This window comes from Pseudorca crassidens, chromosome 19 (genome assembly GCF_039906515.1).
Source record: "Pseudorca crassidens isolate mPseCra1 chromosome 19, mPseCra1.hap1, whole genome shotgun sequence".
NCBI lineage: Eukaryota > Metazoa > Chordata > Mammalia > Artiodactyla > Delphinidae > Pseudorca > Pseudorca crassidens.
In genome coordinates this window covers 42,568,398-42,594,134 of record NC_090314.1, presented here as the reverse complement: position 1 = coordinate 42,594,134, position 25,737 = coordinate 42,568,398, and the positions used below count along the sequence as shown (strand labels likewise).

Below are 25,737 nucleotides of genomic sequence, written 5' to 3'. Positions count from 1 at the left end.
CCTTCTTTTCAATCCCTGTATGCTTGAGACAACACCAAAGACTCTTTGTTGCCCTGACAAAATTCCCACTTTCTCACTTATTATAGTTCTGTCTCCCTCCCTCTTACCACCTCCACTCTACCCTTCACAGAGTCTGCAGAAGGGAAGCCAACACACACACACACCTGCCTCCTTCCTGGCTGTAATGTGACATTTCTAAGTTAGGTGCTAAGACATAGGAGAAGTGAAAGGACAACGCCTGTGAGTTGCCAGGCTCTGCCTGTACACTCAGCTTGCAGGCCTCACGAACACTGCAACTAACCCTCCATTCCTGCCCCACCTCTAAAGACCCCATTGTACTTAGGCAGTGGGAGATCCGGGATGTGATCTATCCGGACGAGCTGTCGGATTCGGAATCGGCAAAGGTGCTGGAGGGATTTGACATTGCTGAATCGGGACACTGGATAGAGCAGCTGGACTGGAGTTGGTGGCAGTCCTTCAAGAACGAAAACCAAGAGAAATATTCAGATGACACTATACAGCTAACTATAATTTTCCTTATGAAGAGAATCCAGGGAAGGGAAATGGGGCTTCTTTACAGTTCATCTATGTGTTCTGTACAAAAGCTCCCCTCCACAAAGGACTGCTGATTTCCATACCACCACTACCATACTTCATACTCAAGGGAATCTATGCTCCCCTGCGGCAGGCCTCCCCAGCCTCACTCTTAACAGCTAAGAGTCTTGCTCTTCAGAACAGCTCAATGAAAAAATGCCGAGCTACAGACTTTGCTCGGAGCCAAGTGGCCAATCCCAGGCCCAAGGCTCTCAGTGCAGGGCAAGAATCAAAGGTATCCCTATTGGGAATGGGAGACACTTGTTCAGTATCTAGAGTACCCTGAAGGTGAGGACTCAGAAAGGCTGTTCAGAGGGGTCCCCACCAAATTCCACCTGAGAGGCTGGTAAGCAGAAGGCAACAGCTAGGATCAAATTTTATAAGCCTGTCACTCCTGCCATTTACTTCAAGCCGGGACAGTCAGGTTTAGCTACCTCTTACTCCCCACCAACCCTCCACCCCCACCAACCACCCTCCTTGCTTCTGAAATTTTAGGTTGGGTACAGGAACAGAAAAAAAGAGGATGATGCTTTTCAAAGAAAAGCAACTACAGTAGCTTGGGCAAGCTGGAATTGGTACTACTGTGCACACAAGTGCCTGCTGACTAATGCCAGCCACGGCTGATGGGAGCCCCACACTCTTATGTTTCATCGCAATATCAGCAGACTCTGTGCTGGGAAATTCCAATCCCCTCAGGGGTCAACACCACAGAATGGAGACACCCAGAATGGCAGGGACACTGAAACAGATTCAGGGGAACAAAGAATACCCTGGTTTCAATAAACAAAGGGGCTATGGAAAGTAAACAAGAAAAGTGCTCTCAGACAGAATCTGAGTTGCAAAATCTTTGAAAGAATTCTTTTCTCAGCCATTGCCATATCAAAAGAAATTCTGTAGACAACTTGTTGGGAAATAAAATATCTAGTATTTTTGGAGTTTAATTTCAACCAGTTTTTAAATTTTGTTTGAACGCATGAGAAGAAAAAATTAAAGCTTGTAGATTGCCTCCCAAAGCCCTTTCATGGTCGTTAACAACTGACTTTCTAAAAAAAATTGAAATACATGTTATGCTAAACAAGTAAGCTTATCTTAAAATCATTTAACTCATTCAGTCTTCAAAGCCGTATTCAGACAGATAGCACTATTACCCCCATTTTACAATGAAGAAACTGAGGCCTATTGAGCTGAGAGAATGTGCTCACAGCTCAGAACCAACAAAGCTGGCCTTCCTTGAACACCTGCTCTGTCTGAGGAAGAGTTTAGCCCAGGGAACCTCAAAGGAGGGTCCTCCAGGAGTCTCCTCAGAGTGCCTGCCCCTGTGACTGTCTGACAGGGGGGCTGTCCAGATAGTCACAGCTCCTTGATTCAGGACCAGTCTCTCTTGACTTCTCACCTCCATCCCTTCAAATCTAAGGCTTATATTTTGAAGCACTGTAGCCCTCCTCCACCCACACACACCATTAAAAAAAAAAAATTCACACATGGATTTTTCTCTTGAATATATTTAAACTCAAGTGGTTTTAAAATGATTGGGGTTCAAATTCCTCTTTGAATTTTACCCTTTCTCTCATGTTTTAAAAATAGTCTTTAGTAAATTAAACTATGACAAACAGAAAGCTTCCTGGGGGGTTGGTTGTAATATTGCTAAACTCAACATGACGTTTCAGAGATAAAAGTAATTTATGCACCTAATTATTTATTCCCAAAGAAGGATTATAGGACTTGTGCTTAAAGAGGTCAGGATAATAAGTAGCATACAATTATCTGACTGTTTGCCTACTTGAATTTTAATGACCATATATACTTGCCTATTTAATTGTGTTACTTTTAGCCTTAAGTTCACAAATAGCAATTTGAAACCTGTTAATTCTCTGATATTCCCTGGTTTTGCCCGCAAACACAGAAAATGATTGAAGCTCTCACATCCAGAGCTTGTTAACAGATGAGGTCAGAAATGGAAATAAATCCAACATAAGACACCAGTGCAGCGAAAGTGAAAGACAAGGTAGAAGAGTGATCATCAAGAACTTTCCTCTGGTCCTCACGCCAGGGTCCTGGGCGCAAATCCAGTTTCCAGCCCCTTGGCTATTTTCTCTTTCCCCAAAAAGGAGCAGGTTAGGAGTGACAAACGTCTTTCAGGTCTGAGCACCCAAACACCCAGGTCTTCCTCCCACAACAAACTGTTCCCTGAAGGCCAGAATTATCCAGCCCCAAACTTGTCAATAGGGCCAAATTGAGAAATTCTAGGATACAAGGAAGACATAGCCCTAAACAAGTAATCATGGCCTAAATGATGGTTACAAAAGAGGAAGCGACCAATTTCCTTAGAGTTATCCAATTCAAAGTGTGATTAAAAAAAACAAAAAGTGTTTTCTCTTCAGGCACTTCACAGATGATGGAGATTCTCCCAACTAAGAAGGACACATTCACTTTGAGTTCTGGCTCTCACAGCAACAGAAGTTTTGTGCTAATCCGATCACATTCTCTTCCTGAGATTGCTGCTTGGTGTTAGGGGTTTAGTTTACAACTGTGAAATGGACCAGACTGAGGTGTAATCAGCAACCTCAGATTTACCATGACCATGCTCCAACACTGCCATGAGAAGAGATAAGGGGCAAATCAAGCTCAGGTGCCATCGTTTTTAACCACCGATTCCTCCCCCAGATGCGAACTATTCCACTTATTAAATTCCTTCTGCTCCTTACTTGCCACCATCCAGAACTTTCCCATTAGTCCCAGCTTTAAAATTCCCATAAGCCCTGGCATCCTTTTACACCAGTCTGGATGTGCTGTGACTGCATCCAGCTCTAGATCTGAGCCAGAAAAACCTGACGTTGCATCCTGACTCTGCAACTCACTGCACATCAGTTTCTTAATCTGTATTTTAAAAAAAGAAAAAAAAAAAGGGAGACTGTAACATCCCTTCAAGGGATTTTGTAAGGGTTAAATGAAATAATACTAGCCCCTTGTAGGCATTCAGTTATCATCATCCCAAAGTCTAAACAAAAGGGCTCCTTTTAGAATGCACCGTGTTATAATCCCTGGTGCAGGCTGACAGAGCTCAACCTACATTCTAATGACTACCACTTCCTCACGGGAATCCTCCCCCCTAATAAAGTCAGCCTCACAGAATGCCTAGACCTCTGTGATAAGCAAAGGAAGGCAGCAAACAATGATAAAGGAGAACACTGGCCTTGCCTTCTTTGTCCCAATCCTTCAAAGAGAGGTCACTTACAGTCTAGGGGTAAGTACTAATTCGCTTTGTCTTGTCAACTTGGTTACCATTTTAAGTGCAAATGGATATCCTACCTGTAGCATTCCTCACAGGTCCTAGAAAGACAGTCTCCACTAATAAACACAATTCTGACTTCTTCATGTCCTCTCCACAAATCCCAGCAAACTCAACCTGCAATTGGCTTACTGCTATTTTCTTCCCATAACAGAGGGTGGGAAATAAAGCACAAGATTTGGAGTTAGTTCGGCCTCAGTTTGAATCCTGGCTTCAGCACTGAGTAACCTTTAGAGTAAGTGGCTTCACTTTTTTTCTTCTAAGAAAGTCTTTATTCCTCCTTTATTTTTAGAAGATAATTTTGCTTGATACAAAATTCTAGGCGAGTGGTTTTTTGTTTCAAAACGTTAAATATTTCAATCCACTCTTTTATTTCTTGCATGGTTTCTGAAAAGAAGTCTGATTTAATTCTAATCTTTTTTTTCTTAATAGATCTTTATTGGGGTATAATTGCTTCACAATACTGTGTTAGTTTCTGTTGCACACCAAAGTGAATCAGCCATATGCATACATATGTCCCCATATCCCCTCCCTCTTGAGCCTCCCTCCCCTCCTCCCGATCCCACCCCTCTAGATCATCGTAAAGCACCAAGCTGATCCCCCTGCACTATGCTGCTGCTTCCCACTAGCTACCTAATTTTACATTTGGTAGTGTACATATGTTGATGCCCCAGCTTTCCCTTCCCACCCTGTGTCCTCAAGTCCATTCTCTATGTCTATGTCTTTATTCCTGCCCTGCAACTAGGTTCATCAGTACCATTTTTTAGATTCCATATATATGTGTGTTAGCATACGGTATTTGTTTTTCTCTTTCTGACTTACTTCACTCTGTATGACAGACTCTAGGTCCATCCACCTCACTACAAATAACTCAATTTTGTTTCTTTTTATGGCTGAGTAATATTCCATTATATATGTGTGCCACATCTTCTTCATTTTTGGGCCTCACCCTTAAGTTTCCTCACTGACAAAATGAAAATAATCTTTTTTTTTTTTAAGTAGACCAATCTATTAGCTAACTGTTGCAAGAAATTACAGCTACTGAAATAAAGAACCTGACAAAGTACCTGGCACATGATAGGCACTCAATAAACAGTAGCAATCACTGCAAGCTCTAACCCTTAACAATGTTAAAAATCTTACTTAAAATTTCTGCAGACAGGGCACATTTGTGGAATGAAACGTGCTATACCTGAGGAGTCCAAGACTCCATGAAGTCTCTCAATACTCTACAAGTAGATACATGCTCCAGACTTCAGAATCCTCTGAGAGGATTTCCCTGGTTCACCCACAAACAGAGCTGATTACCCACCCTGTCCTTGTCAATCACTGTCATGTCTTGTATTGAATTTAACATGTGCTCTTGCCTTTATCTTCCTACCTGTCCCGTTTTTTAAGCTAAGAGCTCTCTGAGCATAGAGAAGTGGCTTATTTTTGATACTGAGTTTAAAAAATAAATGTTTGTTTGTTAAATAAATACCCCAAAAGCCACAAACTCTAAAGATTGCTAAGCAGAGTCAGTTCCTGTAAGAAAGGATTCTAACATTTTCCTTTTAACCAAGTCAACTGCATGAGACCCAACTGTCTTGACAGCACTGAGGCAAATACTAAATGAAGTGAGAATTAATACGGTTCGCACCCTGTTGTGCCTTATTGAAATCACCAAGATTATAAAACACACTCCTGTAACCTGGTTCAATCCTGTTACTAATGTTCTGCTGGAGGCTTCCCTGTAACGTCTTTTTAGAGCAATTTCTTGGCACCCAGTTTGTTTAAGAACCTTAATTTGATTCAATGGCAAAGCATGAAGTTCTCATGTTAAGTTCTGTTTGTATGTTACAAATTCCTCAGTTAATGTGCTTGCCATTTTACTTTTTTCCAACACTATAAAAGCAGATTCTCGCAAACCATCCCTTCTCCCCACCCTTCAATAGAGATATATAGCTACCTCCCTACTTGGGCAGAAAGACTACATAACCACACCAGCAAGGATGGGAACTGCCCAGTGCTCCCAAATGGAGACTAGTCTCTGTATTCAGTACTGGTAGGGATACGGGACACAACAAAAAGTATCTACTCTTTGGACTTCCCTGGTGGCGCAACGGTTAAGAATCCACCTGCCAATGCAGGGGACATGGGTTTGAGCCCTGGTCCGGGAAGATCCCACATGCCGTGGAGTAATTAAGCCCGAGCGCCACAACTACTGAGCCTGTGCTCTACAGGCCGCAAGCCACGACTACTGAGCCCGCATGCCACAACTACAGAAGCCCTTGTGCCTAGAGCCCATGCTCCGCAACAAGAGAAGCCACCGCAATGAGCAGCCTGAGCACCACAACGAAGAGTAGCCCCCGCTCGCCGCAACTAGAGAAAAGCCCGCACGCAGCAAAGAAGATCCAATGCAGCCATAAATAAATAAATAGGTAAATAAAAAGTATCTACTCTTTGACAGAAAGTTTCGTACAAATGGACAGAGCAGACTGCTATTAAATTCAGCCTCCTTGACACTCACCATTTCTAGTGAATACTCTTTTACTTTCCCTGTTCCCCAAGGAGATGACCTAAGAGCTCTCTGTTTCACATGTAAGTGTGAGATGCCTGGATCAGGGACAACGAGATACCTCTGCAAGTTAAATAGTCACATGACTCCTGGACATCAGTGGTGGGATCAGTTTTTTCATTCATATGATCAAAGAAGCAAAGATTCCTTCTCAATATGTTGAGGGATCAATTCCTTCTCAATACAAGGGCAGGAGAGGGATCTAGGAAGAGTGGTTGCTACAAGAGCCAGGAAGAAAAGCTTCAGGTAAAAAAGCTTCAAGTGTTTTTGGGTTTGGTTTTTTTTTTGGGGGGGGGGTGCAGGGGAGGGGGTAGAGATCCTACACTGGATCATACCCAAGTCAGTTAAATAATTAATGTAACTATAGCCTTACCTGGAACCCTGGATCTCAAGAAATAGAGAAACTTCCCATTCTTGGAGTGCATGATGGCTCTCTTAATGAACTCCACCACTGATTGACAGCGATCCTCAAACTTGGGATGACACCACAGGCTGAAGGTTCCTGCCATGGAAAGTTAAGGAGAGGTAAAAATGCAAAACTTACTTCGAAAAGATTTGAGAGGCTGGCTTGAACATTTTAATGATTCTCACTTCTGGGAGGGTAATTTTTAGTCAAGCTGAGTCAGACAAAGGTCCCTGTTCCTGCTTGTTCCACAACTAATGGAAAGATGTTGCCTTTAATAAGACATAAAGTAGGTCTTACAAGGTTTTTGTTAAACAATAATAAATTCAAGTCAGAAAAAGAGATATAAATAGATTTTGTTGGCTATGAACATGAATCTTTAAACCACAGACCATAAAGAAAAGACTGCTATAGCAAAAGCGAGTTTAAATGACATACCCTCAAAAATATCTAAGTCTTCAAGTATGCATGGAATAGTCCAGGAAAGACAAGAACAGCAGTTTTGTGGGTCTCACTCATTCATATGTGTGTTAGGCACAAAAATCAAATTCTAAGTCTTTTCTTCTGTAACTTCTAAAATCCCATGCTCCAACATGTTACAAAGATCCCACCCCAAACTTTAGAATCCCGAAGGCAAAAGGGAATCTGAACTCCCATGACTTAAAAAAAACAACAACAAAAAAACTCCAACAACTAAAGCACTAAATCCAAAGGAGTCACAAAAGGGATACTAATCACTCAAAAGAACTATAGATGTGAGTCTCCCTAATTACTCTCACAGGATCACTTAAAAAGACGAAGACAAATGTTCCACTGCAAGCTGGCAACTGAAAGGCCCACAGGCTTCTATTAAAAATTCCATTTATTCAAGGAAGAAAAGTCCCTTTGAACAAAAGGTAACTGGAGAACCATTTGAAAACGCCCTCCCATTCCTGGCATCTCACCTATCAGGAACCTAGAGGTCAAGCATTCATTCTTCATTTCCATGGCCTAGTCACATCATTTTAATAGGTTTATAAAAGCACTTCACTCTGAAATGCTTTTTCTTTGTTTGTTTGTTTGATTTTTGTTTTTAGAAACAGCAGGAAAACAGGCAGCAGTCTACCCCACAGTTCTCTAATTCTCAGGTCTTTGGACTGAAGTTCCTTTCTCTTCATGCATCTCGAAAGCAGAGGTGGAGGGGCTTCCCTGGTGGTGCAGTGGCTAAGAATCCGCCTGCCAATGCAGGAGACACGGGTTTGAGCCCTGGTCCGGGAAGATCCCACATGCCACAGAGCAACTAAGCCCGTGCACCATAACTACTGAGCCTGCGCTCTAGAGCCCACGAGCCACAACTACTGAGCTCGTGTGCCACAACTACTGAAGCCTGTGCACCTAGAGACTGTTTTCCGCGACAAGAGAAGCCACCACAATGAGAAGCCCATGCACCACAATGAAGAGTAGCCCCTGCTCGCTACAACAAGAGAAAAGCCCCGCGCGCGGCAATGAAGACCCAACGCAGGCAAAAATAAATAAATAAGAAAGCAGAGATGGGGGCAGAGGAAACCATGGACAAAGCTATGCTGACCTAAACAGGTACTTCCTGTCTAACAAGAGAAGCAAACCAAATAAATCCCGCAGAACATGGCTGAGAACAGGAGAGAGACAGTGGTGCCTGAGAAGAGCATGAAAGAGCCCCTTACTTGAAATGCAATATCTAATATAGCTCATTTGAAGTTGATCACATGTGGGAAGAGTATGAGGGATAGGGGGGCAAGTCCCTGAAACGCCCCAGAGTTCTCCACACTTTTTAAATTTGTAGCATATTACAAATTTTTGACAAAGGATGTATTAGCCAGCCCTACCACCAATGACCATCACAAGTTTGTGGCCCAAGTCAAATACAGAATGCCCATCCAGACTGCAGTGTTGAACAAGTCAGCTTCTCGACATCACTGGAATATTAAGCACAACCGGACCACAGAGGGGGAAGTACTGCCAGGAAGGAAGACAGACAGTCTAAAGCACGTTGATCCCACAAACTCTCATAGAGTTCTGATGACTATTTCCTATGAGACTACAAAGCTGACCAAAAGAAGACATAATTATCACCATGCTGCCTGGCAAGAAGAGCTGATGGGACTTCCAGGCAAAGAAATTCAGAACAGAACAGTCACAGGATCAACAAATTCTCCTCTTTGTATATATGATTTAATAGTAAATATCTCTAGATGGTAAGTTTAATTATAAACCAAAGTTTGGAAGAATGTGTCTAATGGTCCTAGGTTATTTCTTCCTTCTACCAAGAGTTTTACTGGCTTTTTTCTGTTCTTCTTCAGACTCTCCAATTTAGTAGACAAGATGCTGAGAATACTTTTAAACGGCACCCTTAGGCTCCTCCCAACCCCCACCAACATTTCTTCCAGTGATCGAAATCAGTGCCCATATCAATATTCAATTGAGTCTACGAGATTTTCCTCCCCATTCACAGTTCCATTTCTATGAATCCTTCCAATGAAAAAGTCAGATAGCAAAGGTAGGAAAAGGCAAAGGGGGAAGAAGCCTTCCTTCAAATGCCAGCACCTCTCACCTCTGTAGTGCTCCATTCTGGTGTGATGGGTGATACCCTGTGATCGGAAACTGAGGCTCAGGATGTAACGAGGATCAGAGCTGTCTCGTACCAGGAAAGAACCATCGGGCTTGCCTTTCAGCTTCATCTCTGCATCTTCCCAATTCATCGGCCCCCAATACCAACCACACTATCAAAGAAGAAGTGGTCAAGTAGTTAACAGAACAGAGAAATGTCAACGTTTTCAGCACAATTTCTCTTACCACAAGAACCCCGTTTCCAAAACACTGCAATAGGTAAAGGCTGCTAGGAGTGTCCCAACCATTAGCAATGAACACCAGGTTCATCACACTTTTAGGTCTCCAAAGTAACAGAAAAATAATTTTACAATTCCATTACCAAGGCCCTACAAAGAAGAGAAGAGAGACCTGGGTTAACTATGTAAACATTTCTCCATCACGTTCAGATTTTTTTTTTCAGATTCAATTTTACAACATCTCTTATAGAACTACTAATAGCAGCATATTGTTTTGTCACTGTAAATACAGAGGCAAGGAAACTACTCTTCCTCTAAAAATAATAAAAGGGGAGCTGGAACAGAATTAGGAGAACGCAAGAGGAGGCACCACTTACCTTCTCCAGCTCTCGAAGGCTGGCTGCAAAGCTGCTTGAGTCGGGCCGGTAGAGGGGACACTGGAGGGGTGGCGGGGGTTGGCTGTGCAGGGATTCGGCTGCTCGGAGGGGAGCGATCCGGGGAAACGCATCTGCAGGGCAAGAGAGTGGCGGTCACTTGTCGACCCTCATTGTTCCCAACCTCAAGAAGACCGTCCCCCCAAAACAAAGAGGCTAACTGAAGAGGGGCAAGGCATTAGAAGATAAGCCGGAAAGGGTGGAAGCCAAAGCAGTGGGGAAGAGCTGGATGGGCTGGGACAAAAAGCTGTGTGGGCTCGTGTAAGCTGTGAAGGATGGGTGGGGGCGTTTAACCCCAGGAAAGGGGTAAGGAGCAGCTCACTAACTTGACTAAGGTGACTACTTCAGGGCCTTCACCAGCCTAGAGCGATTCCAACTTCTCCCACCTCGAGGTGCAGTGCCAGTAAAGCAGCCTTGGAAATAGTGACTCGCTTACTTGCCCGGGAAGAGCAATGATTTTGCCAGGCAAGTAGATTTTGCCAGGTGAGTAGAAAATCATTCATTTCATTCATTTTATGCCTTGGGTACTGGAGGCTGGCAAAGCAGGTATGGGCTACTGAATGCTTGGGACTTATTTACAAGGCTGCAGTAAATGCTAAAAGCTTAGAAAACCACAGAACTTTGAAAACCAGCAACATATTAAACCTCCTCCCTCTACTAAAATTAAGGCAGTTTCCTAAATGATACTGACTCAAAGACTGCAAAACAGTTTCAGCAGCAAAGAGACAAAAATATCCAATAGTCTTTTATCTCTACCAAAAATCAGATTCACCTCCATAAAGAAAACGGGTTAGAAAAACCAGTTCTTGGCCTCATTTCCAAGGAGTTCTGGTCCAGCCAAGGGGATACAATTTAAGCTTTCTCATAAATTCTGTTATTTCCATAAATAAATTTCTCCCATCCTTCAGAAGTATATCACTTGGTACTCCCCACTCTTGCAAGTCCTGCGTCTAGGCTAAGCTAACCTGGGGCATGAGGTGGAGGAGGCGGAGGTAGGGGGAAAGACTGCAGGGAAGACCCCATCGGAGCCACAAGGACAGATGTAGGCAGCGTCCCACTGATATCATCTAGAAGAGAGAACAAAAGCAAGAGGTTCAGAAATATGGGCACAGAATGAGCAAGGTGAAGGCAGAGGAGAGGGAGAAGGATCATCAGGCTGCCCTCTGGGGCAAGATGGCCTGACCTTCACCCTGTCTTTTTGCACACAGGGCAACAATCATCTTAATCTGGTTTCCTTGGCTTGAAAGCAGGAAAGTAAGGATATCCCTAAAGCTGCCTACTAGCAGTAGATTCAGAGCAAGATAAATACCCTTTATAAATAAATAAAGATCGAATCCATATATGGACAGTAGATGTTATAGCATGCAGGTAAGAGACCCATTTAACCACTTCGGGAGAGGACAGGGGTGCTGAGAAAGGGACAAGAAATAATTGGGCCATCAATAGAAACCCAGGAGCTTGTTTGGCTCCTGGCAAGGAACAACAGGTCCATAGAGCTCACCCTCCCACTAGGGCAAGAAGACAGAGAGGGGAGGAAACTATACCTAGGAGGCTGAGGCTTCTTCTTGGAGGAGGAGGGGGAGTTGGAGGGTGTGGAGAGGTCAGGCCCCGCTGAGAGATGTCCACGTCCACAAGTGACACTGTTTCACCTGAGGGATTCATGGAGCAAGCATGTTACAGTAGCACCTTGCCCAAAGCCGAGGCCAGGAAGCAAAGGGAAACAGAGGGCAAGCAAGGGAGGCTAGAGAGGTCCATGGCTCTCAGAAAGCTCAAAATCTAATGCTCCTTGGCTGGAATCCCACACCCCGCCCAAAAAAACCACCTGAGAAGTCAATTTTAAGTTCCATCATTCCTTAACCCCGTTAAAGATCAAGGATCTTTAAGACAAAAACATGGGATTGACAGTTGAAAAGCCAACTAATCCTGGCTCTGCCACTGAGGATATAACCTTGAATAAGAGGTCTTCTTTATTCAAATAGAACCCACACCACTTATTTTTTACAGACTTGTATACCAATTTTTGCCTCAGAGAGCAAGGCAAGCAGCTTGTTACAAGCCCAAATGGACATGGAGAGCAAGTGCCATTTAAATGTAAGAGCTGTTAAGCTGAATGCAGATAGAGGCCCCAATGCTAGCTCTACCTTCTTCCTAAAGGGCTTTCCACATCTAGGTTTTCCAGGATACTCACTCATAAGAGAACCAACCATTTCAGATATCCATTAATTCCTAATAGTTGAGGCTGCAAAGGCCGAAAAGTGCATTTACAACCCTAATAATTAACTACTTCCTCAGTCAGCCAAAAGTCAGGCACATGGTTTCCTTACTTCCCAGCATGTCACGCAGTTCTGTTCTCTGCCATATACACTCCTTCTTGCCACCCAACCCCGTCTAACCTCTCTCCACTTGAATCACCAGAGAACGAAGGGTATTTTATCGACAAAAGGTTGACAGCCAAGAATAAGTTTGTTTTGGTAGGCCTGATCCACAACTCAGAATTTGGGATTTCTGTAATTTGGCCCTTAGGGTGTTATTTCCAACACCTTCTTCTTATTTGGGAAGCTGAATTACCCCTCAGCTAGAATTTTAATGTTTCCCAGTTAAGAAAATGAGGTAACAAATATCTCTAAAAGGCCAGAAGCTGGGTTTTCAGAATCTAATATGGTTTTTTTTAACAAAGGTCTTGAACACTAATTAAGATAAGCAGAAAAGCTCTACCAAAAGTCATCAGTGGAAGTTCTAGGAACTCATCACACAGCTTAATGACTGAGGGCCTAGCTGCCCAGAGCAATGCAATGAGCCCAGGTTTCCTGAAGGGTCAGAGAGGTCTAGATTGTATGCACTTAAAGGATGTAATTCAAGAGAGCTAAGGCTCTTTGAAATAAGAACGTGGAACCTGAAACTACAAATGTGGGTTTCATTACTTTAAAAGGGAAACAACTACTAACTAGAAAGACATTCTGCTACAGGATAAGATCCTTTAATTCGTTGCTTGGGATAAGAACAGAGGGGATATGAACAGAGGACCTCCTTCTCCACCTGTGCCTAGTGTAGGCACCAACTCACCTGTCCTGACAGCTCACAGCAGTCTACCCAGTGATGGGGGTTCCACTAGCTGGCTTAACATTTTCCTGGAAATGTCCAGTCCCAGATCAGAATTCTTGCAATCATCTTTTTTGAGGGACACAGTATCCAAAAGAGTTTGAAATTGGGATTTGGTTTAAAGGCTTCTCAGCCATGCCCAGTGAAGAGCACTCAGTTTCTGAGATTTGAGGCTGTGAGCTCCAGACTTCCTTTTCTACAGCTCATTCAAGCAGGAGCTTCACACCTGACTCACAAAACAAAAGGTCTCCCTCTCAGAAAAAGCCCCCCTTTAAAGGAGAAGGCAAAAGGACATTTGACCGCTTTCCTACTTTAGCAACTGTGTTCCCTGCTGCAAGAGGAGAGACTTAAATTAGATCCAGTGAAGAACCCTTTAACAGCTGCAAGAACTGCTAGCCCCTAAAATGGGTAAGACAAGAGTTCATGTGATCCCCTTTGCCCAAAGTCTTTAAAAATAGACCAGATCATCATGGATCATGTTTATTAGATAATCCATGAACTCCCTTGGAAGCAGGGACAGGAACTGTATGACTTTTGGGGAGTCCTTTATGCGTTATGAGCCTATAAATTTGTAATTTCTACTTTTAATTTATATGTGATGACCCTGAACTAAAGCCTGCATAACTGCCAGGGCCACATAATTACCAGCATGCAGTCTCTACCTCAAACTATAAAACATTCAAAGTCAAGAATACATTTCACACCATAAAAATAGCCTCACCCCAAACCCAGCAGGCACGAAATGAAGAAAATAACTGCAGACATGCTTGAAGCTCCCTCTGAGATGCATCTGCAAGTGTTTCCTGACTCGTCTCAGAACACTCATGCTTTCAGATGTCAGAAGAAAAAGAAAGAGATCACCCTTACCTGTGAACAGGGGGCTGAAGGAGACTGGAGAAAAGGCACTTTGAGTTCTTGTCAACCTGGGTTTCCTGAGGGGTGAGAAGCACACAGAGAATGAGGTGCGGAATGAACACACATGCATTTAAATCACTGCAACAACAACAACAATAACAAAAAATCACTGCAACACTCAATTCCAGATGCACCAAAAAACAAAGCAAACCCTAGTCGTTGTCAGCCACACTTTTGTAATAAAGCCTAAAATTTAAAGGGGGAGAATAAAACAATTAAGGCAATTCCCAAATAGATTTGGCTACAGAATTCAGCAGCCTACAAAGCAATAAGAAATCTCCTTGGAGCTTTCCATACCCATCACATTAAAAGACTAAAACACCTTGAGTGGTAATTAGTAAGTCCATTTCTAGAAGAAGCAAGTCGGACACAGAGTTGATTTTCACATGGGAGCCAAGAAAAAGGTTCTTGACCTGAACAGGTGCCACCTCAGAGCACCAGCTTTCCCACTGGGCCTGCTCCTAGGAGCAGGGAGTCCCAAAATGAATCAGGCAAGATTTTTGGACTTGAGGACAGCACTATAGGATACACATGCAATCTTCAACCAGTAAGAACTCTGATTTTTGCAAAATGCCTCCAAGCCATAGGTCAAAACCAAAGGGGAGCCTCTTCAAGTTAGGAGCTCTACCTGGCACCCAAAGAAGACGGCCTCTTCCCCTTTGAGAGCTGCCAGTCACAGCTCTCCCCCCAGGACTGCTCCTGATACTGCTCCCAAACCAGCTGGAAAACCCAGATGTCCTGTGAAGACACACCAATTTCAACTGGCTTTTGGGCGAGAAATGAAAGAAATCCAAAAGACTCTGACAAAGACTTTCTGGCTAGAAACGTGCTGAGCTCAAAAAACTCACCTCGGAATGACTGAATTGACTAAAAGGGAAAGAAGTTGAGGAGGTGATGAAAATATGCTATACCTTGATTATGGCAGAGGTTATGATGTTGACATCTGCCAAAATTAATAAAACTGAGCAACTTTAAAAAGGTGAATTTTAGGTGGTATATAAATGATATGTCAACAAATCAGGCTTAAAAAAAAAATTCTACCACCAAATTAAATGCCTGACTCCACACCTTGTAGCTGGCTCACTTTCCAAAATTACTCTCACCCAAAGGTTGAAATAAAACTTCAACTTCACCAACAGACAGGGGCAGAAGCAAAGAAAATCCAAAATGAAATCCTATTTTAAAATATTTGACTTTGGAAGATCTTTATTCATTTATGTTTTAACAGAGATGTCTGCTCTTCTCAGAACTCACTTCAAACAGAATTTCAAAACCATACTGTGAAGACCTTACTCAGAAACAGCCAAGATGCCGGAATCCCTCTCCTGACCTATCTCACACGCCCTCTGCAGCCGCCTCCACGATGAGGCTTGAGAAGTCTAATGATGGTGCCCACTGTCAACGCCCCGCCCACAGCACACACAGGAGAGGTGGCTACATCAGAACAAGACACAAGCACACACAGTCCCTCTATTTATAAAAGTTGCTCATGGCAGTCTGCAGCTTAGTTTCAACACTCCAGAGGGCTGGAATGGAAAGTTAATTCCACTGGACATTAACTTTAAGACTGAAGAGCTTTCAAGCTGATTTTTATTCAGTAACTTGTGGATACAACATTAAACTCAGCAAGCAGAAACCTAAAGCACTGGCCTTTCGAAGGGTTCACACCTCAGCCATTTGGCAGTTTGCCTCTTTTCAAAGGAAGCTGCGTTACTCTGCCATCTGCCCATACTGGGGACGAGCCTCCTCAGTGCCAAGCACTGAAGAACAGCAGTACCCAAACGCACACATCTTGCGGAGGCCTTCTCACTCCAGCTCATCTTCTCCCCGCCCCTGGCATTTTGAAGAAAATCATAGTTTCTAGGATCTAGAAAAAGACATACATACGACTCTAAACCCAAGCGGAGCCATTTGAGAGCCCTAGGATGGCTTTTTCTGGCAAATAAGGAAGGTTAAAGAAGTAGAAGGTCTAAGAGGCTGAAAGGCTAATAATAGATATGAGTGCTTCCTTCTCTCTTTGGGGAGATATTGTCTAACTGAAAATCCAAAACAGTTTCTGTCTCAAGGATCCTGAGAGCATTCTAATGGCAGTCATTCATGAAAAGACCAATCTAGACAACTATAAAAAACAAAGCAAGGGAATGATGAACATAAAATTGAGGATGGTGGTTGGTTACATGGGGGAGGGCGAGATGTAATCAGGAAGTAACACACAGGGGTCTTCAAAGGTACTGATAACATCTATTTTTTAAGCTTAGTGATGGTTACCCAGGTACACATTTCATTATTATTACTGTACATACACTTTATACATCTCTTCTTATATATATGAAACATTTAAAATGATAACCATTCTAAGCTGGATGTGCTGTTTTTTGGAGAGCAACATGAATGACACAGCTCCAGATAACATTTTTAACTAACCCTTCTATACTACATTCCCATATTATTCTATTCCTCCCCAGACCACCTTGACAAGCATTAGGGTACAAAGTTAAAGCCACTGTAACTCTGCCAGTGGGCCACTTGCATCTTAGCAGCAGAAAAACCTGATGGGTGGTGTGGGGTAGGACTTGGTGGGCTATGCCTCAGATGGCAGAACAAGACAGGGGCAGCAGAAGACCTTAGGTAAAGGTCTTCTCTGAGGCAAGTAGTCCTTTGTGTCAGCTATGCACTGCTTGTGCTGCAGGTAACAGAGATAGGATGCCTCTGTCCATTTCCACTCTGCAAATTACTAACCGTATAGCAACAGATTTGTGGGATAAAAGGAGTTCATTAGACTAGACAGGCTGACAACACACTGATATAACCACTGGCCACTTTTCAAATTCCTTGAAGCCTAAAATATAAACAATGAAATAGTAATGCTTTCCCTCTCTTGTCCATAAATCCCCTCTATGGTGTCCTAAGACTTACACATGTCCTTTTCTAACTTCTAAAGTAGAATGTCCAAATATCAGGTTTTGCGGCCACAATTTACCTCTGCCCCTGCTAAGGCACACAGTGCCAAGTCAGCCAGCCTCTGCCATTTCCAACACATCGTAAGCCAGTGTCTGCTCTTGAGCTACAGGCACAAAAACCACATGTTCATTTTTAGTTCCAATACACAGACATCTGTGCAACACGGTCAGATCTGAAACTCCACCATAAACCAACTAAAGAACCTATGGAGGGAACTTCCAGAGAAAAGCCCAGAGGTGTAGCCCAAGGTCTAAAACCTTAGGAATGATGTCAGTGGACAAAATGTTAAGAAGTAAAAGACACAAGACTCAAATGGACAGAGATTTCTGAAGCCAGGCTGCTCATTCCAAAAGAGAGCTTGTCAACCACAACCACTTCATGGAAAAACAGTTAAAAAGATCAACAGAATATGGACCCAAAACCGAAACATAAAGTCAGACCCTCCTTGGGACTTCCCTGGTGGCACAGTGGTTAAGAATCTGCCTGCCAATTCAGAGGACACGGGTTCGAGCCCTGGTCCTGGAAGATCCCACATGCTGCCAACCAAGCCTGTGCGCCACAACTGCTGAGCCTGCGTGCTGAGCTCTGAGAAGCCCGCACACCACAACAAAGAGTGCCCACTCTCCACACTAGAGAAAGCCTGCACGCAGCAACGAAGACCCAATGCAGCCAATAAATAAATAATTTTAAAAATAAAAACACTTGGAGTTTAAAAAAAAAAATCAGACCCTCCTCACCACACCATAAAATCATTTTGCTCTCAGCATGTCATGCTCTTTCTCAAAAAGACCCCTTAGACCTGAAGACCCAGGAAAACAGAGAAAAGGGTTTCTCATGTCTGCCAGGTCTGTCCACGACAGCAGGGCCCCAAATTGATGCCAAGGGAGCCTGCCTCTCTTTCCAGAATTGAATCTTTCTTCCCAGATAGGAAACCACTACAGAACTGTTCTCCATTTTTCCACCTCACAACTATGAAGACTGCCAGTAATATCCTCAACTGGTAAGTAAGAAAAAAACAAACCTTGAGAAATGAACAAGGTACCCATTTCCAACCAAGTATGTATTATGTGATGATTCAAAAAAGTAAGATCAAATGCTATTTCTCACCAAACACAAAGGAAGACAATCAGCTAAACATATGTGAAACAGACAAGGGAACTTCACTGGTTTTCCTGAAATAGCAATCGTATATAACACTGAAGCCCACGGGCATCAAGCCCAGCTCTCTGAATCCCAACATATGTGTGTTACACGGCCTAGCCCAGTTCTTCAGAACAGAAACCTGATTAGCTGGTGGGCCCATTTCTTCCTTCACTTCAAAAGAGTTACCTAAGCTAACTCATACTAGACCTAAGGCTCTGTATATCCAGGAAGGTCAACTTAGCAGACTCTAAAGCATCTGAAAGGAACTAAAGTTTGCTTAATGTTAAAATATGTAAACTGTTAAGCCTTATTAATGATTGTAGGGGGACTTCCCTGGAGGTCCAGTGGTTAAGACTCAGCGTTTCGGGCTTCCCTGGTGGCGCAGTGGTTAAGAATCCACCTGCCAATACAGGGGACATGGGCTCGAGCCCTGGTCTGGAAAGATCCCACATGCCGTGGAGCAACTAAGCCTGTGCGCCACAACTACTGAGCCTGTGATCTAGAGCCTGTGAGCCACAACTACTGAACCTGTGCACCACAACTACTGAAGCCCGCACGCCTAGAGCCCATGCTCCGCAACAAGAGAAGCCACCACAATGAGAAGCCCGTGCACCGCAACAAAGAGTAGCCCCCACTTGCCGCAACTAGAGAAAGCCCATGCGCAGCAATGAAGACCCAACACAGCCAAAAAAAGAAAAAAGAATCCTCCTGCCAATGCAGGAGACACGGGTTCAAGCCCTGGTCTGGGAAGATCCCACATGCCACAGAGCAACTAAGCCCATGTGCCACAACTACTGAGCCTGCGTTCTAGAGCCCGTGAGCCACAACTACTGAGCCTGCGTGCCACAACTACTGAAGCCCATGTGTCTATAGCCCGTGCTCCGCAACAAGAGAAGCCACCGCAATGAGAAGCCAGCACACCACAACGAAGAGCAGCCTCCGCTCGCTGCAACTAAAGAAAGCCCGCACGCAGCAACGAAGAGCCAGCGCAGCCATACATACATACGTACATACATACATAAATAAAAAGACTCTGCGCTTCCGCCACAGTGGGAGCAGGTTCTATCCCTGGTGAGGGAACTAAGATCCCACATGCCGTGCGGCATGGCCAAAAAAATAAATTAATTAAATAAAATTAACAAATGATTGTAGGTGGTACTTTCTAGTAATAGCTGTGGGGAAGTTAAATGCTGAGAAGAGCAAAGAGAATCATGCCCAGAGGTTACTGTAAAAGCCCCAAATTATACAGCAAAGACTGCAGAGACTCGTAATTAACTCCAACAATAAGAAGGCAGGCATATACCTTCTGGCAAAAGACTGACATTTCTCATGGCTTCCAGGTCCTACCAATCAAAACAAGAGCACAAGCTAAAAATCCAAACTTATCCTTCCTCCCAACAGGGCGGACTTACTAAGGAGGTGCAGATCCATAGAAATCACAACTACCCTGGCCAGACTTATCAAGCTTCTCACAGCTGCGAGGCTGCCAGCAAGACTGGCACATAGTAAGCTGTGGAGAAGCTAACAAGAAAATCTAACAGCACCAAATCCTAAGCACTAAAAAAAAAAAAATCACCAGTTCAATCTTACTGCTTCTCCTCCAAAAGCACAAAATATTCCATCTCAATTTCTCTTGTCTTCACTCTATTCCTATAAGGACAGGAACAAGACAGGAATCACTCCCATTTTACAGATTAAAAAACGGGGGGAAGTATGAAGAAGACAAAATTGGCCCGCATCCCACAGCTGATGCTGGAGTCCTACATGGAATCTAAATGTTCACATTCTCTGTACAACATGCTGCCTCCTAACAGCAGTCAACCAAACGTTCATACATGAATACCTAGCTCTTCTCCAATTCATCAGAAAAAGCTCTTGGACCAAAAAATGTAATTCTCCAGTGCCCTGAACTAAGCTTCTTTGCAGAGCTACAGCCCAATTTGCTCTGCAGTAGAAATCTGTATTGTGCTTAGTGTGAGGGTTGGTCACAGAGCAGCCAATGACCATTAAATTCTGCTTCCAAATGCAAAAAACCGTATAATGTTATATGCCTTTTCCTCCTCCTAATCTATTAGACGTAGCAGCTAATTTCACGCCACACCTCCTATTTGGCGTCTCTGGAATCTTAGACCAAGTCCTGGTCAATATGGAACAAAGGCAAGACAAACCACAAGAAAACTAGCAATCTATCCTATGTCATTACCCACAGCTTCAATCCTGCCCTCCCCCCAGCTGATGAAAATTTCATCTACACTGGTTACATGGAGCATCGAATGCAGAGCCTACCACGAAATAGCTGCTTCAGCAGCCACACTTTTCCAGACCTGAGCTCCCAGCGTGAGTTCATTGGGAGGCAAATGTGGGAACATACATCTACCTGAAGGGGCAACACGCATCAACCTACTGATTTCCTCAGGAAGTCTGGGTTTGGTCTGATCTCCAAGATAAGTCCCCGGCCCAGCTGTTCAGAAAAGGCAACAAAGTCAAACTGACCAAGGGAATTCCCTGGCGGTCCAGGGGTTAGGACTCTGCGCTTCCACTGCAGGGGTCACAGGTTCCATCCCTGGTCAGGGAACTGAGATTCCCCCGTGCCACATGGCAAAAACAAAAAGAAACAAACAAAAAAAACCTGACCCCACACTTTCCTCTTGAAGTACAAGTTCCTTTGAAAGGATGAGTGGTTTCCAGTCCAGATCACACCTTAGGACCGACTAGGGAGCTTTTTAAAAATCCAGTCTTGGCCCTCTGATCATTTCCCAAAGCTCCCCACGTGACTCTGGTGAACAGTAGTTCTCAATGTTTTTCAGCCTTGGGTTGTGGCTGCCAGTGCATCTCATGGATCCATCACATGAGCTGCATCAAAACCAATTCCGATCTTTCTAAGAACCCACTCAACAGTGCAAACCACAATGGCAGTTACCACAAGGGAAGTCTTATTTCATTGACACAAAAGTTGACAGCTTTTCTAAACCGATGTACAAATCTAACACTGGATATCTGAGAGCCGTCCACCCTTCAGAAAGGCAGGAAAAAAATGTCTAAGTTTGGAATTTTCATCAATTGGCCTAGAACTCATGTACTAATGTCCATGAGTATACCTCGTACTTAGACTTCTCATGTGGGTTTGAGAGCAAGGCTATTTTCTATTCTCACAGTGGTCAGCATACAGGCTTGAGATACCAAGTATATCTAAGAAACTAACCAAGAAAACATTAAAACTCTGAACAGAGATGCCCAACTGACTGGTGGCCTACAACTACACCAGTCTGTCACAGCATCTGCACGCTGAGTGTGAAGCGGGCGCTGGTACACAGCAAGAATAAGCAAGGTGGCCAAACACAACACCAACTTTTTGCCCCAAAGGCTACACCTCTCCATCAAGCCCCCTGCCAGGGGTAATGGTAGACAGACACCTTGGAAAAACTTTAAAAGCTGGGACAGGGTGGGCGTGGGGGGGGATGGTTTGGAACCATCGCCCAACTAGAGAGATGCTAACCAGCTGGTAAGTGTCACCGCGCGAGTGAATTCTTAAGAGTGAAGGCTGCTCCCACAATCAGCTCTAACCTAATGGGCAATGTCGCCACCTTTCACCCCAAGTCTCCGCCTCCTTATGAAGACCATACCTTAAGAATTGTCAGGATCGTGTTAGCAGTAGAATAAAAGGGAAATGAAACAAGAAAAGGAAGTCGGTCAGCCAGCCCCACCGCCCCCCAGCCGGTCTCACCTCCCCGCGTCCAGCTCCCGGCCCGCAAAGCCTCCCACGTCTGTCAGGCTCGCAGCTGAAGCACCCAGCTCTCCGGAAGGCCTCTTGCCGGCCCCATCCCCACCGCCGGAGCCACCGTTGCAGCTCTTCGTGCGGAAGAGGCGACTGAGGCGGACTTTGAGGGAGCTCTTCCGAGAAGGGCCCGCGAGCGGCCGGAGGGGCCCAGGAGGAGGCGGGGGTGGGGGAGGTTGCTGCTGCTCCCCTCTACTCAAGCGCCCTGGAGGGACCAAGTCCTGCACCAGGAAGGGCACCGGGGGTAATTCAGGGCCCGGGGGCTGCAGAAGAAGCCGGCCGCCCCCTCCTCCTCCGCGGCCCGGGCTGCTGAGCTCCTCTTCCGAGCAGCTGTTAGTCTCCAGGCTCTCGGCCTCCGACTCCAAGCCTTCCAGGACCAGCAGCGCGTCGCTCGTTTCCGTGGGGTCCTCCCCGGCCTGCGGGGCGGCAGCAGGCGGCTGGGGCTGCGGAGGGGGCGGCTGCGGGGGGCACGGGCACGGGCAGCAACCCCCGCCGACCGTCTTGACCCCGGGCCCCGCAGGCTGCCCGAGCCCCAGAGCCGCCAACTGCGCCTCTAGTCCAGCCGCCGGGCCCCAGGTCCGCTCGAGCGCCAACCCCGGCGGCAGGGCCTTGGGGTCCAGGGCACAGCGGTGCCGAGGACACAGCAGTTCCGAGGGTCCCGGCTCCCGGGCCGCCTCCGCGTCCTCCTCCTCCGGCGGCCGACCCACGTTGCGGAACACCATCAGCTGAGGCGGCCGGGAGCCCCGCGGGCCCGGCCGCGCGAGGAAGGGTGGCGGCGCGGGGCCATGGCCCGGAGGCGGCGGCGGCGGGCCTGGCTCGGGGGCCGCCTCTCCATAGCCGAGCAGGCGGCTCAGGACGCGGTACGAAGCGGCCGCCGCCGCCGCCTCACCATCCCGGAGCTCGGCCCCCTGCATCGGGGAGAGGGAGGGAGGGCGGGCGGCTGGGAGCCGGGCTGGGGTGGGGACTAGGCCGGGCCCCTCCGGAGCCCCGCCCGCCGCGGCCCCCGGAACGACAGTGCTAACGGCCGCTGCGGCCTCTGCCTCATAGAGGGGGCGGGGGGCGCGCGGAGCCCAGCGCGAGCCCACCCTGCGCGGCGCCGCCGAGCACCGCCCCCAATGCGTCACTTCCGGGTGATGGTGGCCGCGCCTTCTCCCCTGGTCGTGCTCGCGCCGGCCTCTCCGAAAAGTGACGTTACGCGGGGCCTGGGCCGCTATTGGCCGCGAGCTGCTTCTCGCCTAGCCCTTAGTCCGGTACCCCGACCCTGGTTTTTCACTTCCCGGGCCCTCTGGCCGAAGCCACCCTTCGGGATAAGGTGGGGTGGCCCTGGAAAGCTTGGTCTAGTCCTGGGAGAGAGCTGCTGGCCTTGGGAGGACAGTACCTTTGGCTCTGGTCCCGCCTATGCCGCTTGCGATGTGTGACAGTGGCCAAGTTGTTTGTTCATTGACTAACTGTATCCCCGCCTTGGCATCCAGTGAATATTTATGGAATGACACATGAATAACATGTTCTAGACCCAGTGCTGTGCTGATAAATGTTGAACAGCCGACTGTCGGGAGAAAAGGGGAATGTATGCACATATATAGGTACATAAGGATGTGTAGCACAGAATTTACAAATAATAGTGTACATTTGCAGATTCCTTATAACTAATTTATTCTAACAGAATGCTTTCACTGATTTTTGCCCAACTGCTGTATGGGTAGCCAACCCGTGGTTTCAGTTGACTGGGGAATGTAATCACAACATGGATGTTGGTTGATGTCCTCTGTGTCAATGTAAGAGGAAAGTGAATAAACAAGACGTCTTACCTGTCAATTATGGGAGCGACTTCTTTGCTGAATAAGAAAACAGTTTTCAAATACTGAAAGAATATTTCCTCAAGTTTTGTGCAATACAGAATGTAATGGCTACAAACATAACACGTTCACTTAAAATCTGAATTATTTACATTTTCTCATCACTTTCTTAAATCTAGATTATCGACAAAACAATCAAGTCCCTATTTGTATCGTCTGCCGATTTCTCTGGTGTAAATCCTCCCACAAAGGCTGATTTCAATCTACCATCTTGACTTTGCTGAACACAGAGCATACTATTATGCAATAGTTTCATACTATTATGTAGCAGATACAATAACACAAATAACCTCAAGAGCACAGGTAAATAATAATAGTAAAATTATTAGGAAATGATGAGTTTTGAGAATGTATTACCTTTGTTTTTAATATATTTAATGTTTACATAATTTTTAACAGTTGGCTGTGTTTAGCAACTGGCTTGTAGGGAATTCCCTGGCAGTCCAGTAGTTAGGACTCTATGCTCTCACTGCTGAAGGCCGGGGTTCAAGCCAAAAAAAACCCCCAAAAACCAACTGGCTTGCAAAATTTATTCCACGCCCCCTGCAGTGGGAGTGCAAAGTCTTAACCACTGGACCACCAGGGAAGTCCCAAAATTTCGGAAATTTTAACAGTCGGCTTTCACAAGCCTGTATGAGCCAGTTCCACAGTACCACTAGACCTCAGTTTTCTCATCTGCAAAATAGGGATAAGGATTGCTGCTTTGCTTACTTGCAGGAATGTTGTGAAGGTCAAGTAAGTTCAAGCTTGTGTAGAGGAGGTGTGACTGGAGGCAGGGAGACCAGTTAGGAAACCATTGCAATCTTCCCATGAAGAGATGTTGAGGAATGCAAAGGATAAGGAGGAAGGATCAGCCAGCAGAACTTAGCAACTTTAGTACCTGAAGCTGCATTTAGGGGAAGATGATCCAGGGTCTGCTATGAGTTCTACAGCCAGAGAGAACTTTTAAAAAAATATTTACTTATTTAGCTGCATCAGGTCTTAGTTGCAGCATGTGGGATCCTTAGCCACAGGTATGTGAACTCCTAGCTGCATCATATGGGATCCAGTTCCCTGACCAAGGATCGAACTCGGGCCCCCTGCATTGGGAGCACGGAGTCTTAGCCACTGGACCACCAGGGAAGTCCCCAGAGAGAACCTTTTAAAATGAATATTCACCAATAGCCTGTGATTATAACCCTTCATGGTTTCCCACTGTTCTTAGGCTAAAGACAAAACTCCTTAAGGAGGCCTATGGGGTCCTGTGTCATCAGACCCCCGCCTCTCTGGTCTCATCTCCCACCAGGTTCCACCTTGCTTTCTCTGCCCTGCTGTTCCACTAGCCCTGTGTCAGGCTCAAAAACATGGCCATTGCATAAGCGATTCCCTTTTCTTTAAAGGCTTTTTCCCTCCCTTTTTGCTTCATAAACTCCTACTCATCCTTCAAATTAAGCTTCTCTCTACCTCAGGGAAATCTCCCTGCCTGGGAACTTCCTCCTCACTGAGCTCCAAGACCACTCCTTTGGTGCACTTAATTGCCCAGGTGTGATTTGTTCTCTATCTGCGAGGTTATTTGATTAAAGTCTGTCTTCTCTATTAAGCTGTTAGCTCTGTGAGGGCAGGGGCCTCGTCTGCTTTTTGCCCATCATGGACTCTCCAATGCCAAGGACTGCCTGGCACGGAGTAGGCCCTTGATACATAAGCATGGAACGATTGCTCCATCCTTGTAAGAAGCTCCTGATACAAATTCATCTCTAATTCTGCACAACAGAATTAATAACCTCCCTTGCCCATGAAAAAACTGAAGAGTTCCTTACCTAAGGTCATACAGTTCAAAAAGGTGAAGTGGAATTCAAAACAAGCTCTGACTCCAAAGATTATATTTTCTACCCTCTCTCCAATACCTTTTAGGTGTTACTTAGGTTTCT

The 25,737-nt window shown here is 45.4% G+C and overlaps 1 protein-coding gene across 3 annotated transcripts in view; it reads right to left on the bottom strand.

Moving 5' to 3' along the window:
- Positions 1–23,103, bottom strand: part of SOCS7 (suppressor of cytokine signaling 7) — a 33,321-nt gene extending 10,218 nt beyond the window's left edge. Inside the window, exons 1-8 of one of the 3 annotated variants that reach the window (XM_067717040.1) lie at positions 21,924–23,102; positions 14,048–14,112; positions 11,626–11,730; positions 11,047–11,148; positions 10,025–10,155; positions 9,413–9,581; positions 6,814–6,942; positions 340–475 (exon numbers count right to left, since the gene is read on the bottom strand). In XM_067717040.1, the coding sequence (XP_067573141.1) occupies positions 340–475; positions 6,814–6,942; positions 9,413–9,581; positions 10,025–10,155; positions 11,047–11,148; positions 11,626–11,730; positions 14,048–14,112; positions 21,924–22,888 (1,802 nt within the window). In that variant the 5' untranslated portion in view covers positions 22,889–23,102. Of the gene's footprint in view, positions 1–339; positions 476–6,813; positions 6,943–9,412; positions 9,582–10,024; positions 10,156–11,046; positions 11,149–11,625; positions 11,731–14,047; positions 14,113–21,923 lie in introns of all 3 variants that reach the window. The other 2 variants (XM_067717041.1, XM_067717042.1) reach the window with 2 other exon arrangements.
- Between the last annotated feature and the right edge of the window lie 2,634 nt (positions 23,104–25,737).